This window comes from Symsagittifera roscoffensis, chromosome 7, assembly GCF_963678635.1.
Source record: "Symsagittifera roscoffensis chromosome 7, txSymRosc1.1, whole genome shotgun sequence".
Taxonomy (NCBI): Eukaryota; Metazoa; Xenacoelomorpha; order Acoela; family Convolutidae; genus Symsagittifera; species Symsagittifera roscoffensis.
Genome location: NC_087068.1, coordinates 23,336,325 through 23,350,723, shown reverse-complemented (window position 1 = coordinate 23,350,723; position 14,399 = coordinate 23,336,325). Strand labels below are relative to the sequence as shown.

Below are 14,399 nucleotides of genomic sequence, written 5' to 3'. Positions count from 1 at the left end.
CATTCCAATGATTTATTGGGGGACCTGATTTCGCGTTGAAAAAAAAAAAAAACGAAAACAGAAGTTACTTCCAGTTTTCAATGGTCGGAACAAAAAAATCAGAATGATCTTGCACCGGCACTGATTAACGATCCAAAAACTAAACAAACAAAAGAAAACTTGAGCTTCCGAGTTCCAAAAAATATATATATCAATTTTTATTATGGAAAATTTTTTGATAAACAACTTAACCAAACTTCTTAGTTCTGAGAAAAATACGACCTAAATGAGGGTCTTCATTTCGTTCATTGACACGGAAAAACGAAGTTGAAAAAATGAAAGCCTTTTTTCATTTGATAGTTTTGGAAAATAAAGCTAGATCGACTTAACCACCAGTCGTCTTAGGTAGTTTCTATGTCTATCCTGCTGCTACGTGCATAAAATTAACTGCTCAAAAAATTGACTATCTAAGAAATATTTTTTGAACCAAAAATCCAAAGCACGTCAAATTAACAAATGTCATTTTTAGCCAACTTTTTTTCGCGCCGTTTGTAAACTTAAAATTGAAAATATAATTTATCTTCCAATTAACTAACAGAGCGAACATATGAAACTAAAAAAAAAAAAAAAAAATCATGGTCGACAGTCCGTTAAAAATTTTAAAAACATTTGAGATCTTTCTAGTTTTTTATGCATAAAAATGAAGCTCTTCGATTTCTAAGAACCTTTTATGCTTGACAGTTATTAAATCAAAAAAATTAGAATCCACATCCGTAATTAAAACTTATTCACGTTTCTTTGCGCCATTTCTACTTTAGTAATAAAAAACAAATTGAAAATAAAAAAGAACAAATTTGAAAAAACAGCAAAAACTAAAATGACTTTTTTAGCTAATTTCCTTAACAACTTTTAATCAACACGATACAAGACCTACTTTTACTGGGGTAAATGCCGCAAAAAGACGCAACTCGTCAATTCAATTCATAACTCTCAATTGGTCTGAAAAGCAAAAAAACCTCAGACCACTTTCTCACGATTATGGAACATTTTCCGAATTTAACATTGCAGCTCAACTCAAATGTATATCTATCTATCACTTGACCTTACCTGACGTTTGCGGCAACTGAATTTGTATGAAAAAAAACGACCGCAACAAAAAGTCGTCCAGTTTGGTATTGGATAGAACATAACTGACAGTTGGAAAAAATATAATGAACGCAAGGAAACAGAAAAAAAACTGACTTGAAAAAACCTTTAAATTTTAAAGAAAAAATATATGCCCTTAAAGCTCTTTGCCTTTAATTTTCACGAAAATTTTATGATTGGTTCTTTTTTGATAAAATTTATCTAATAAAGAAAACTGGATCAATAGGTATTTTTCCCCTGGGAAATCTGATAAATAAATTCCATTTTCGAATCAGTGACCTTTCAATCTTTCCTGTTCGATAGTGAAGTTTTCCTTCCTTTTAAGAAGGAAATCAAAAGTTAACCCGCGAAAAATCAAAACTGAGCGTAAACAAATTTCCTGAAAAAAAAAACACAAGAAAATCACCAAAACCTATACTCATTCTTTCATTACTCTTAAAAATCAAGATGAAGTTTCAAACACTCTTCGTTTGTGCAAGCGTCAAAACCTTGCGTAAACAATTGTAAAAGAGAAGTTGAAAAAATACAATTGAAAAAACTAATTCAAAACTTGCATCCACGATATTCAGATTGAACACAGTCAGGAGAAAGCTAAAAGCGCCAGTAAATCCAGAGTTTTTCTCCCCGAAAAAAGACTGTTATTTAAGACTGACGAAGTTTAAGATAGCATAAGCAATTCAAAAAACGCTTGAATTTTGTATGAAAAGAAGCATTAGCAGAGCTGGGAAAAAATTCCGACCATTTGAAAACTTTGTAGGAAACTTTGGAGGAACTTTGTATTTGGGTGCGTTTTAGTTTTCTTCTTTTTGTTTCCACGCAAAATCAGGTACCACAAATATTCATCGGAATGGGTCGAGTGATATCATTTTGAAGCCCTTTCAGTCGTGATTCGAACGACAATAAAAAGTTTCCAAAAAGTTTCTTCAGTGTTGAAAAAACATGGTTAAAATTTATGAATTTTAGTCTAATTTCGAGCAAGTAAAGCGATCGAGCAATGTTCATTATATATAATAATAATCATTTAGGCTGAAAAACTATGAAAATAGTGCGACCACTCTCGGAAAATGGAGAAAGAACTATGGCGTGGCTGAATTTTTTCCGCGAGATTGCGGGTACTCCAAAAAAATTAGTAGTTCAAGTGTGGTATCCTATTCAAGCGTATTCAAGAAAAACTAAAAACGCTTTCGAATGATATATTATATTGGAGCCCTTTGAGTCATGAATCGATCGACATAACTTTTAAAAATTGTTTTATCAGTATTGAGAAAAACCCGGTTGAAATCTTTTGTTTATTTGTCTAATTTCGAGCTATAATTGGACTTGTACGTCATCAAGCCATTGAAACTAGTTTTGAATCTTCATTTAGCGTCTTCTTGGCAATAAAAAGTCTTTTTTCAAATTTTTTTTTTGATTTTCTTTTTTTCGTTTTTCAAAAACAACTGTACTCGAATGTGAGTACATAATAGAAAATTTTAGCTTTCGTGATGATCATCTCATCGCACCACACCCAAAAAAAAACACAAATTTGAATTTTTTTGTTTTTCTTGAAGAGCAACGGTCTACTTTTTGTATGATCTTTATTTTTTCAGTTTTTTTAAACCTTGCATTAGATTAAATTTTCATCAGAATCAATGATTCCATCATAAAACTTTTGAATGTACCAAAACGCTTCAATTTTTGATTCTGAAACAGGATTTAAAAATGTAACGAGAGCTATTTTCACTTTACAACGCAGTTTTCGTTGCAGAGAGCTAATTTCATTCTTGAATCCAATTTAATTCAGAAAAGATGAAAACAAAAAGATTGAAAAAACTAAGGATTTGAAAAAAATTCAAAACAATTTACAATTCAATGTTCGAATGTAACGGCTTCAGGGATATGGCAGGCTTAACCTGACAGATGGTCAACTCTTTCAATTTTTCCCTTTTAAAACAATTTTAACACAGGCGAACAGGCTGCTCAAACCGGTCAGAGAAAAAAAGTGTTTTATCACACTTGCAAATTTTTTTATCACACTTGCAGATATAGCATCGGCATGTTCAACAACAGCTGTTTTCTCTAATTCTTAACGACTTAGCAACTTAACGACTCGTTCTTAACGTGAAGCGCCCAAGTGAACTCTTGGTGAAGTGTCTGATTGAACATGCAACGACCCAAGATCTTATCTGGAAAAATTCTCGATAATTGCTAGGGTTCTTTCGATACGCACAACAATTTCAACAAAAGTGACCCGGAAAAAATAAGTGACCAGGTCACTTAAGTGGCCAGTTTGAGCAGCCTGCAGGCAAAGCGGAGCTTCGCATCACTTGCGATACAACACAATCGACAGAACATAACTGAAAAATGTTGAAAATGAAAAGTTAAACCAAAATTTTCGTATGTTTCGATTAATAACACCTAGGGTCCATCTACAGTTGGAGGTACTTTTTTGATATTTTTGAATAGATACTAACGCGGGATGAAAATCGTAATTTCAAAATTTTCTCTACTAAAATAAGTAAGTGAAGATTTTTGAGATATTGAAATTTTCTCACAGACATTACCTTTCTCTTACAAAAAATTAAGGGGCAGCAGCTTCTGCAAGAAAAATTCACACAACCGCCTCTTTCGATTGAAATTTTCATCTCAGATTTGATAGAGTAGTTACTAAGAAAAAGTTTCTAAAAAACGGTCATAAACTTGACTTTCCAAAATCAGTTACTTTTTTGCGCTGAAAGCAGGTCGTGGCTAGAAGCAATTAAGTAAAGAAGATTCTCAATTTATTTACAGCGACTAACCTCACTAAGTCAAAACTGAGAAGAGTGATCAATCTTATAAAGCAACGCTCTTCATTTCAATCAAACTAGCATGTAATGCATCTCCGGTGCTTCGAATATTTAACAACTCATAAAAACCACATAGATTGAAAATAAGATCTGCATCCTTTAGTGTATCCTGGCAGCACCAAATTACACGTCTATTTTGTATTTGTTTTTATAAGTTTTATCAAACTAAAACTAGATCGACCTAACCACCAGTCGTTGTTAATTTCTACATTGAGCATGGTGCTACCTACGTGTAAAAAATTGAGTAATTTAAGATTGATGCCTTTTCAATAAAATAACCCAATTTGGGAAAACTGGAATTTTAAGAAAACCCAATTTTAACAAAGGAAATGAGCTGAAGTTGAAAATAAATCAGAAGCCAAACCTCGAAAAAACAAATTTGAGCATGAAAAAATTTCAAGAAATTCTGAAAAAAAAAACGAAAAACAATTCATCACGACCTACATAATTGCCTTCATTCTTTCCATTGACACTTAAAAAATATGTATACCCTTTATTATTAACATGTTTTTGATAAAATAACCCAAATTGAGAAGACAAGATCAATAGTAAAATTTTTATTCAGCCGGAAAATCTGAAAATCAAAATCCCTTCATTTTAAAATTTTTGAAATTCCTAGATCCTCGCCTGTTTTAAACTGAGTCTTTCGTTTTTTTTGCGCCGCTTTTTCATAACTACAGAGCGTAATTTTCCTCCATTTTGCAATTAATTTGAACTGAACCTGATAAATCAAAAAAACAAACCGGGCAAAACGTCCTGAAAAAAACACGACCCACATTAAACCACTCGCATTGACACTAAAAAATATTTTTCAAAGTAAGCGTCTACTTTGTAGTTGTTTTATAAAATAATTCAAATTAAAACTAGACCGACTTAACCACCAGTCGTTGTTAGTTTCTACGTTGAGCGTTGTGCAATCTACGTGTACAAAACTAAATCTGACAATGTAAGAATCACTTAATACTTTTTTTACTTAACTTAACAAGCCAAAGATTAAGAGCACGCCAAAATCAAGTCATTTCTTAGGCCTTCTTTGAGCCAGACTTTTGTTATAATTGTACAACTTGAATTGAAACTGAAAAAAGTAACCATGCAGTTTGAAGACGCTTTTCACGAGGCCGGGACTTTTGGCAAAGCCCAAAAATGGATTCTGTTTACCAGCATTATCATACATTGCTTTTCTGGCTGGCCTTTTATGGTGCCATTTTTAAACTCTGACGAAGTTGAATTCACATGCGTGACTGAAAAAATCTCCGAGCCACCAATTCTCGACAGGAAGATTTCACCTAGCAGTACAACGAACGTTAGTTCTGTGAAAACCCATGACGTATCTGACCAGAAAGAAGTACAAGAAGATAAAAGCAAAGGCCACGACAAAGAACTTACTTCCAGCTTTTTTACTGTACTGTATCCCCGGGAACCTAAAATTGCAACAACTGAACCAGTAATTCCTGATGAAAATGCACCACAATGCTGCGGAACCAAAAAATACAAAAAGGAGCCATCCAATTCCATTTTATCATCTTTCGATTTTGATTGTGAACCTTATGCAGATGTTTTCAAGATATTAGTCAAATATGCTTTTCTTGTTGGCTTCATACTTAGTTGCTTCTTTACGGGCATTTTTGCAGACTTACTCGGTCGAAAAACACTCTTAATTCCCAGTATTTTATTCTCTTTATGTTGTTCAATTGGCCTTATCTTTGCCCCTAAGATCAAAATTTACATTCTATGTCAGATCTTATTCGGTTTCTTCCAATATCCAATGCTCTCTCAAAGTTTGCTGCTCTCAATTGAATCATGCACTCCAAAACATGCAGCCCGAATCGCTGTCACCCTCGTGACATTTTCGACTTGCGGATTTCTGGGCGCTGCTTTATCTTCAGCCTACATACCCTCGTGGAAAAATCAAGTTCTGGTTATGATAGGCCTACAATCTCTGATTCTAGTTCTCGTATTTTTGAAAGTCTACGAAAGCGCACGGTGGCTTTTCTACATCGGAGACCACAAGAATGCCGAGAGTCTATTGAGGTCTATCGCCTCTGTAAATGGAAAAACGGCTGGACGGATCCAACTTACCGGAAGACCTCACAATCTCGGAACCCAGTACAAGGAAGATATGTTTCAAGGCGACGAAGATGAACTCATTTCTGACGAAGAACTAGAACTAGACTCAGCTTCTATGCTGGACTCTAAAACTGTCAAAGTCCATACCACTTCCGGCAACTGTTTTCGACTGTGCGGGACATTTCGAACTACAATGCTTATTATTTTCAACATGCTCGCCTGGGTTTCATGTTTCTTTCCTATGTTCCACTTTGCAGTCATTTACCAAACTGCAATCGAAAGTCGAATCAAATTCATCGTCTTTCTTTCCTTGATTAAACTGAGCAGTTGGTACATCAGTCTGGTTATAAATGCTGTTGGAAGAAAATACCCTTTATTGGCTCTCACTTTCGTCGCCATGCTATTGCACGTTTTTCTGACCTTCATGCAACCTCACCTTTTACCGTTTTCGATTTGGTTCCTAGCAGTTTTTGGACTTGAATTTACGTTTAGTGCTCAAAACATTCTTGTAATCTACAGCTGTGAGATCCTGCCCACTCAATTCCGAAGTACTGGACTTGGATTCTTTGTCGGTTTCAGTCAGATATCTATCTGGGGCATACCTCTTCTTTCCATATATGGATACCAAATGGACGCTATGCTGACAATCGCAATTACTATAGGTCTAACATTAGCTTCAATACTCTTGGGCTTCATCTTTGGACTTGAAACTGTTAAAAATTACATGCCGCAAACAATTGACCAGTTCTATCAGATGAGTAAAAGTCAAAGAAAGCCAAAAACGGACTTAGATAGAGCCTAACACCAAACCATTTTGTAAATTTATTTCAAAAACATACTGGATTGAATCTCTACCCATTTAACGCTCTTCATAATTGTAATTTCCGCTTTCCAAATTTTACAGAGTTGGTTAATTTTACCGAACCGCATGAAATCTTCAAGCTAATTCAGAACATTTAAATGTTGTTAAACAAAGCCCAATGGGTTCGATTAGTCCGTTAAATGACACATGACTGCGTGATTCTAACAAAATCCATTTATGGCAAAATTCCCTGAAGCTTCCTTTCAAGGCTTAGTAAAAGTACAACTCGACGCCCCGTCGAACAAGCGGAAACATTTTGATTGAATGCTCAATTTCAGATCAAGAAAATTCAGAACCAAAACACAAACATTATGTTTCTGTAAACTTGCATGTTCTAACGGTTAAGTAGGGAAGCGCACTTTAGAGAACGGCTTGATATATGGCCCTGGGTTAAATATTTGATAGTTTATTTCGAGTTCAACCAATCTACAAATTTTGATCCCACATAAATCCCCGCTATGAACAATTCTCTAAATTTTATACCAATTTTAAGCTTAAAAGAGTTTAAGCCCAATTTAAGTAAATCTTTCAAATTTAAGTCTTTCTAGATCTAATGCCAAATCCCTCGTATGTTTTTAATAGTTTACTTCTTAATTTAGTTGAATAAAAACTACTTTGACAGAGCATGAAAATATTCCAGCCGCAATTTAGATTTTGTAAATTGAGTTAAACTGATCACAAACTACCTCAAAAGAGATCTGAACAAATTTGGCCCAGCTTTAACCGAGATAGCGATAGATTGCAGCCCCTTTCTATTTCGTGGGTAAATATGCGATGGTCTGCACAAATATTGCAAATTTCCAACAAATACTGTGGGACAGTTTGCTTTTCTTGGAAATCGCAGAACCAGTTGCTACTTTAATATCTTCAATTACTCAAATCCATTCCCAGTCAAAATCCCTGGAGGAAGCAACCAACGGCGAGTTCAATAAAAACTAATTCAGTTCAGCAGACTTGCTGAACTGAATAAACTTGCATGCCATAAACTTATCTGTTCATGATATCTCATTACTACCAAGTTCCGATTTTATGCTACAGTATTTCGTCATATCTCAACTCAGCACCTTTGATTAACATGCCAAATACACTTCATTTCTAAGGCATGCAAAACATTGAAAAAATTATTTCTTTTTTTTGTGGTGGTGAAAAAATACAAGGCACAATTGAACTACGCTCAGCATATGCTACCCGTATATATTGTAAAAAACAATAAAAAAACAAAAAGAACATTTCTAAATGGAGTATCGTTTTCTCTGGTGGCAATTGGGAATTGACGCGGCCTGTCTAGCACAGAGATAGATCAGAAGTCACTCTGAAATATCAGTCCCTGTAAATTAGGGGATTAAATGGGCAAATCCACTAAGCATCCCTTCTATTCGTCGGGTCTAACCTTACGCTAATTTATATAGTCACCAAAAGAATGAGATCGACTTGGCAAGAAGTTACAATTTATTGTGAAATTTGAAAAATCAATATTAAAGTGAAAACATTCAATAGCCAGCCAGTCAGCACACAGCTGGAAAAATGAATGAACTCGCATAATTCTGCTTATCGGATGTTTTTCCTTACTCGGCGAATTTCAATCAAAATGTTTGAAATTGAACCACTGATTGACCAAAAAGGTGCCATCGCTTTTATTGACTAAATTTGGCATAGCTAATTTGAAACGTGTCTTATTGTTCTGACCATCGAAAATGGGGAGGAACTTTGAATTCGGGTGTATTTCAGCTTTTTTTGTTCCGATCATTGAAAATGGGTAGGAACTTTGTATTCGGGTCTGTTTTAATTTTTTTTGCCTTTTGTTTTCCTCGCGAAATCAACTACCACAAATAATCATCGGACAGGTTTGAGAGATATATCATATTAAAACTCTTTCAGTCGTCATTCGAACCACATAAAAAAATTCCAAAAGTTTTCCCAGTGTCGAGCAGCAACGGTTTGAAATTTTCAATTTTTTTGTCTTAATTCGAGCAAAAAAGCAAGCGGGCAGGTTTACAATCTGAACTATGCCTAATTTAAGACTTTCAAACTCAATTTTAGCAAGTAAAATTAGGTCTGGAGTTTAGTTTCATTTTGGGAACCAAAAATCTCTTTTATTTTTTTTTCATTTAGTTATTTTTCCACAAAAAAATTGTCCACTTTGATATCATTATGACTGTCTAATTTGCCTAAATTAAATTTCTACGTCAGATCCTCTTAACACACCAAGCAGAAAAAACTACACTATATTGGAAAAAAAACTTTCTAAGCCGTAGTTTTTTAAAGACTATGGTCTTAACATTCTGTGCTACTTGCACAGTAATCGGCTATCCTTAAACTCAATTTTAAGCAAGTTAAACTAGGTTTGGAGTTTAGTTTCATTTTTGGGAACCAAAAATTTCAGAAAATTCTTAATTTTTTTCGTTTAGTTATTTTTCCACAAAAAATTTTGTCCACTTTGCCTATATTATTATGACTGTCTAATATGCCTCAATTAAATTTTTACGTCAGATCCTCTTTTCACACCAAGCAGAAAAAACTACACTATATTGGAACAAATCTTTCTAAATCGTAGTTTTCTAAGGTTATGGTCTTAAGTTCTGTGCTACTTGCACAGTAACCGGCTATCCTTGTTTTTTATGAAACCTTTTAAGAGCAGAAATGGCATGATAGACATTTCATGAGACAAGCCGACAGAAAAAGAGACAAAAGCTACTAAATCGAAAAAAAACATAGCCAGTTGGAGACAGTCAATGAACGCAAGTAAACAGATAAATTATGATAGAAACTTTTTTGATAGAATTAACTTATTTCGCGAAAAATGGATTAAAAGGTAAAGTTTTTATTCCGCTGGGAAATCTAAAAATTAAAATCCATTTTCGAAACTAGAATTCGACCACGTTTTTCGTGCCTTTTCAAACTTTTGCTGTGCGATGGTGCATTTTGCCTTCCTTTTGACAAAAGAAATGAACCGAGCGTACGAAATCAAAAGTCAAATCTTGAAAAACTACAGCGTGAACAAATTAGAAGAAGCTTCCTGAAAAAAATCACGGAAAAAATTATCGCAACTGAAATCATCACGACCTCCTTAAGAGTCTTCAGTAAGTTGATCAACTCTTTAAAAAAATTAGTTTCTTGAGTTTACAACATATCATCGTTGAAGTGAAGAGCCTTCAGACTCCTCTGTGCAGTCAGAATTGTTAATTTTGGGTCCGATTTGCACCAAATTCTTCGAAAGGGATTCAAACTGATAGCTCACTTGAACCCCTGCGAGTTTCTTGGTAGTCAAAATCGGCCACAAAAATCCACTCTGCGCCAAAGTTCCCCTTCGTTTAAATCTGCTATCTCTAGATTGGGAAATGAAACTACGTCTCCACGTTGTTTTATCTAACTGCGATCGTCAAAACAAATTATTCATCAATTACTTAAATTAGCTATGAAAAATTCTTTCATGAACACTTTGAATTGTCATATTAAGGATGTCACTGAAACATCGCAACAATAAGCTTGACGGATTAGAAAAAATGTGCTTATCGCATCCTTAATTTTGTCTTGTTACGCATAAAAAGTTTATCGCAACATTGAAACCGGTGTGTTACAAATTTAAAAAAACTTATCGCAACATTGAGTTCGGTGTGTTACTTTTTTTGAAAAATGTATCTTTCACATCAAAAATTCACCAACATTTTGCTCATTGGATCAAAGCTAACCAGCAAAACAAATTTCTAGTATCGGACGAATTCAATTTAAGCTAAAATTGCATTTTCGAACAGGGAAACATGTATTCATACCCCAAATCTACCTCTTTCTATCTATTTCGAGCTTAGTTCCGCAACGCTCAATTTAACGTAGCGACTGAATCCTTGAATCGCAATAAGGGCCTTCCTTTCATCTCATCTTTTATGGCTGCAATTTTTTCAAATCAGACAAAATTGGCGACCATGTTTCATTCAATTCTGCGGATGTCCATTCATTGCAGTGGAAAAAAAAAAACAGATATATACATATATTTTTAGAAGTAGGATCGAGGTAGGAAATCAAAGAGACATGGGACCACAAAACAAATGGCGCACATGATTGAATAGTCTAAATGAAGGTTGAGATTATGAAACAGTGCAGCCAGCACACTTCATCAAAAAGCATAAAATTATCAACTTTGCTAACATATCTAAAGAAAATTTTGTCGATAGGATCTTTCGGCTTAAAATAAAATTCAAACAAATTTCTAATCTTCAACATTTGTCTGTTTGGTCCGACCATTCGGCTTGTACAACACCCTGATAATTATATTTCTCTGAAATTCTAGTCGCAAGTGTTTCAATCATTTGCCTCATTTGTAAACAAGACATGAAAAAAGAAGACTGCATACCATGTATGCATCATACCATCAAGCCAGCAGCTATATTAGATTCGAAGCACCAGACGGCCGGACGGACTAGCATAGATTGATTGAAATCAGCTAGAGAGAAATTAGGGAGCAAATTGTCCTTTGAAACAAAAAATTCAATTTATTATCATCAGATTCTTTTGTTTGCAAGAAAAACCTGGCATATGGACATTTGCCAACAATGAACCATGGTTTGTAACGAGGTATCTAAATTATGTCAGTTTTATCCTGAGAAATCTGAAGAAAAGCAAATTTGATTTTTGATAGATCGCATATACACATATTTGACAGCAGAACTGGTAGATTTAATTAGCATACAAGTTAACAAAACACCAAAAACAGCGATTTGACTGAAAAAATTTCGAAAAACAGCAAAAGACTATATTGAAGTATTCAACCAGCGGAACATATTATTCAGACAAAAAAGCATGAATGCGAAATAGGCTTGCTTTCTCTTCATTTCGTTTATATTAGTTAAAAACAAGTCTAGCCTTTTGACATTCTGAAATTGCGGCCATATTTCTTATTTCCCTTTGATGTTCACATGCGTATACACTTGTAATACACAGATCGGCGGCGTTTTTTATTTCCCAATAACATAGTGTAGTGAAGGTTCTTAAAGGCCATTAGAATTGTTTCATCGAAATTTTAAAAAATAGCAATATAATGTAGTCACGTGAGAGGCGATTCAAGTTATTAAAGCGCAGCTGTGAATCCAAGCAGATAATATTAAAATATTTCAATATATAACTGTCTTTAAAGAGCAACGTTTCTATCGCCAAGATTTGAAATAAATTTACAATTCAAGGCAGAGGTATCAGTTTTTTCGAACTAGAATAGAATTAGTCTTAAATGAGGCTCCATAGATGACAACACGATAACAATACAACCCCAAAATAGCAACTTCAATTTAAGCAACAATTGGCAAATTTGATCTCATGGGATAGCTTAGGTGAAACTCACGTTTTTTTCTACCTAAAACACTATTCTATCTGGTTTTCGGAAACTAAGCAAAAATGAAATAAAAAAAGAAATCGGGCTCATCACTAGTTGTAATTTTCTTCCGATGACGTTTAATATTTCAAATACTTGCTATGATCGTCGTTTTTACTAGCGATACAAAAAAAACATAAGAAGAAAAAATATGAAAAATGTTGGAAAAAAAGAAAGACTAAAAAACTTTTGTATATATCGATAAAAGAAAACTAGACGCCCAGCTAAAGTTGCAGGTAGGTGTTTGATAACTTTGTTATACTGATGTGTGATGAAATGTGTAATTTCAAATTTTGGACTTCGCCCAAAACCTTAGTTTCTCTACTATACTAAAATAAAAGGGTGAAATTTTTTTTAGAAATTGAAATCTTCCCAAAAACATAACATTTTTCTAACAAACGAATTTTCTGCAGGAAAAATGCAACCGGTTCATTCGATTGAATATTTCATCTCAGATTTAACAAGGTTAATTTTAGAAAAAAAATCAAAAAGCTTCTAAAAAACTGTAGAAAAAAATGTTTTCCGAGAATTAAAGCTTAAGTTGTGAAATTTTTTTGGGCCAAGCCGCTTACACAGGAAAAGTTCTCACCACCTTTTATTTCGATTTAACGCAAAAACTCAGATTACAGAGGGTAGTTTTCGATAAAAGTCGAATAGTATCAAAAAACAGTTAAAAACAATTATTGTCTTTTCCGAGGGCCATAACTTTGTAAAAAAAAAAAATTGGTCGTAGCCAAATATGCAGGGAACTTTTCCACAAACAATTCTTAGGATTGAACAAGAAGACTCAGATTTGAGCGGGTAGTTCTAGAGATAGGTAAAAACAAAATTTTTTAATATAGTCAAAAACTCAAATATGTATTTTTTCCGAGGTCCCTAACTTTTGAGTTAAAAAAAATTAGACTTAGTTGATCATGCAGGAACGCTTCCAACAATCATTTGTTTAGATTGCACCCACAACCTCAATTTGTATTTGAACTTATTACACAGAGGCGAACACAAGCGAGAACACGACAAAAAGCAGCTCTATAAAGTGCAATAAGAAAAAATAGAAATAAGCCTCGAATTAGCAAAAATTCGGCTACGTCTGGGATTCAACCCTGTGACCTAGAGATTACGGATTCTCACACACTAACCACGGAGGCTTAATAGTTATCAACCACTAGCCACAAATAAAGCAGAGAACAGATGCTATGCAATTTTCAAATAAGTGAACACTAGTTGCGAGTTACGTTAGAAAAAAGAAGATTCGTAATAACACACTAAGCTGATCGCTAGTGTAAAAAAGCAAGCAATTTAGAAAAGTCATTTAATACATCCGGCAAGTAAGCCGACAAAAGTTGGGATGAAATCCATGAAGCCGACAAAAAATCATTCTGAAAATTCTGAAAAAACCCCAGTATCACACATTGAACCCAGGAGTTAAATTTGAATTCTCATGAAAATGAGCATTTCAGCAGCATAGCAGCAATTGATTCAACTGATTTTGTTAATAAGTGGTTATCCCGAAAAAGTATCCATTTCGACGTGATAACGCTTGCTATTGGCAAGCATAAAAGTCATGTCCAATTCCTTGAAAGCATTTTATTATATAGCCCAATTACATTTTTCAGACGTTTCTTCCTATTATCACTCGTGTAGCAGAACGAGAAATGATGCTTTCAGACTGGCAATTAACAAACGAAACCAATTTTTTCTGGCTGCAAGTTTCAGGAAATAAAACAACCATACCCATAGAGCGAAAACTGCGTTTCTCAACACAACAACACAAGCCTGGTCGACAGAACAGTTGGAAAATGTCAATAAAATCTAGGATAATGAAAAAAAAACATAAGTTTTTCTCAATAAATTTTTCTTTCGTGTTTCTGTTGTCCTAAAAAAAAGAAAGCACAAACTAAGGAGAAAACATTAGAAACTGTTCATAGGCATGCTGCTGGCTATCAATGCGAAAAAGTATGAAGTACATTTCGAATTGCTTCGAAAAAGTAGTCTTACCTGCTGATCCGGTGGATGATCCTCTATGATGCGTGTTAGCAGCAGCCGACTGAGGGGTAGTGTTAGAGTGTGGGGCTGGTGGGGGGAAGGCTGCCGAGGAGAGGGCGTAGTCTACAGCATGTTGGTTGCCGGCACCACTGGAATTGCTACTGTTGGTACTAGTGCT

General features: G+C 34.4%; 2 protein-coding genes across 2 annotated transcripts in view; one reads left to right on the top strand and one right to left on the bottom strand.

The window, feature by feature from the left end:
* The window catches only part of LOC134852188 (ena/VASP-like protein), a 375,505-nt gene that overhangs the window by 24,426 nt on the left and 336,680 nt on the right, over positions 1–14,399 (bottom strand). The window contains exon 6 of the mRNA XM_063868497.1: positions 14,234–14,397. Within this exon, the coding sequence (XP_063724567.1) occupies positions 14,234–14,397 (164 nt within the window). The remainder of the gene's footprint in view (positions 1–14,233; positions 14,398–14,399) is intronic.
* On the top strand, positions 4,933–6,913 carry LOC134852186 (organic anion transporter 3-like). The gene has a single exon (XM_063868496.1). The coding sequence runs from the start codon at positions 5,041–5,043 to the stop codon at positions 6,817–6,819; it is 1,779 nt and encodes a 592-aa protein (XP_063724566.1). The 5' UTR covers positions 4,933–5,040; the 3' UTR covers positions 6,820–6,913.

Coding starts and splice junctions, on each gene's coding strand:
- LOC134852186 (XM_063868496.1), top strand. CDS start 5,041: ATGCAGTTTGAAGACGCTTTTCACGAGGCCGGGACTTTTGGCAAAGCC.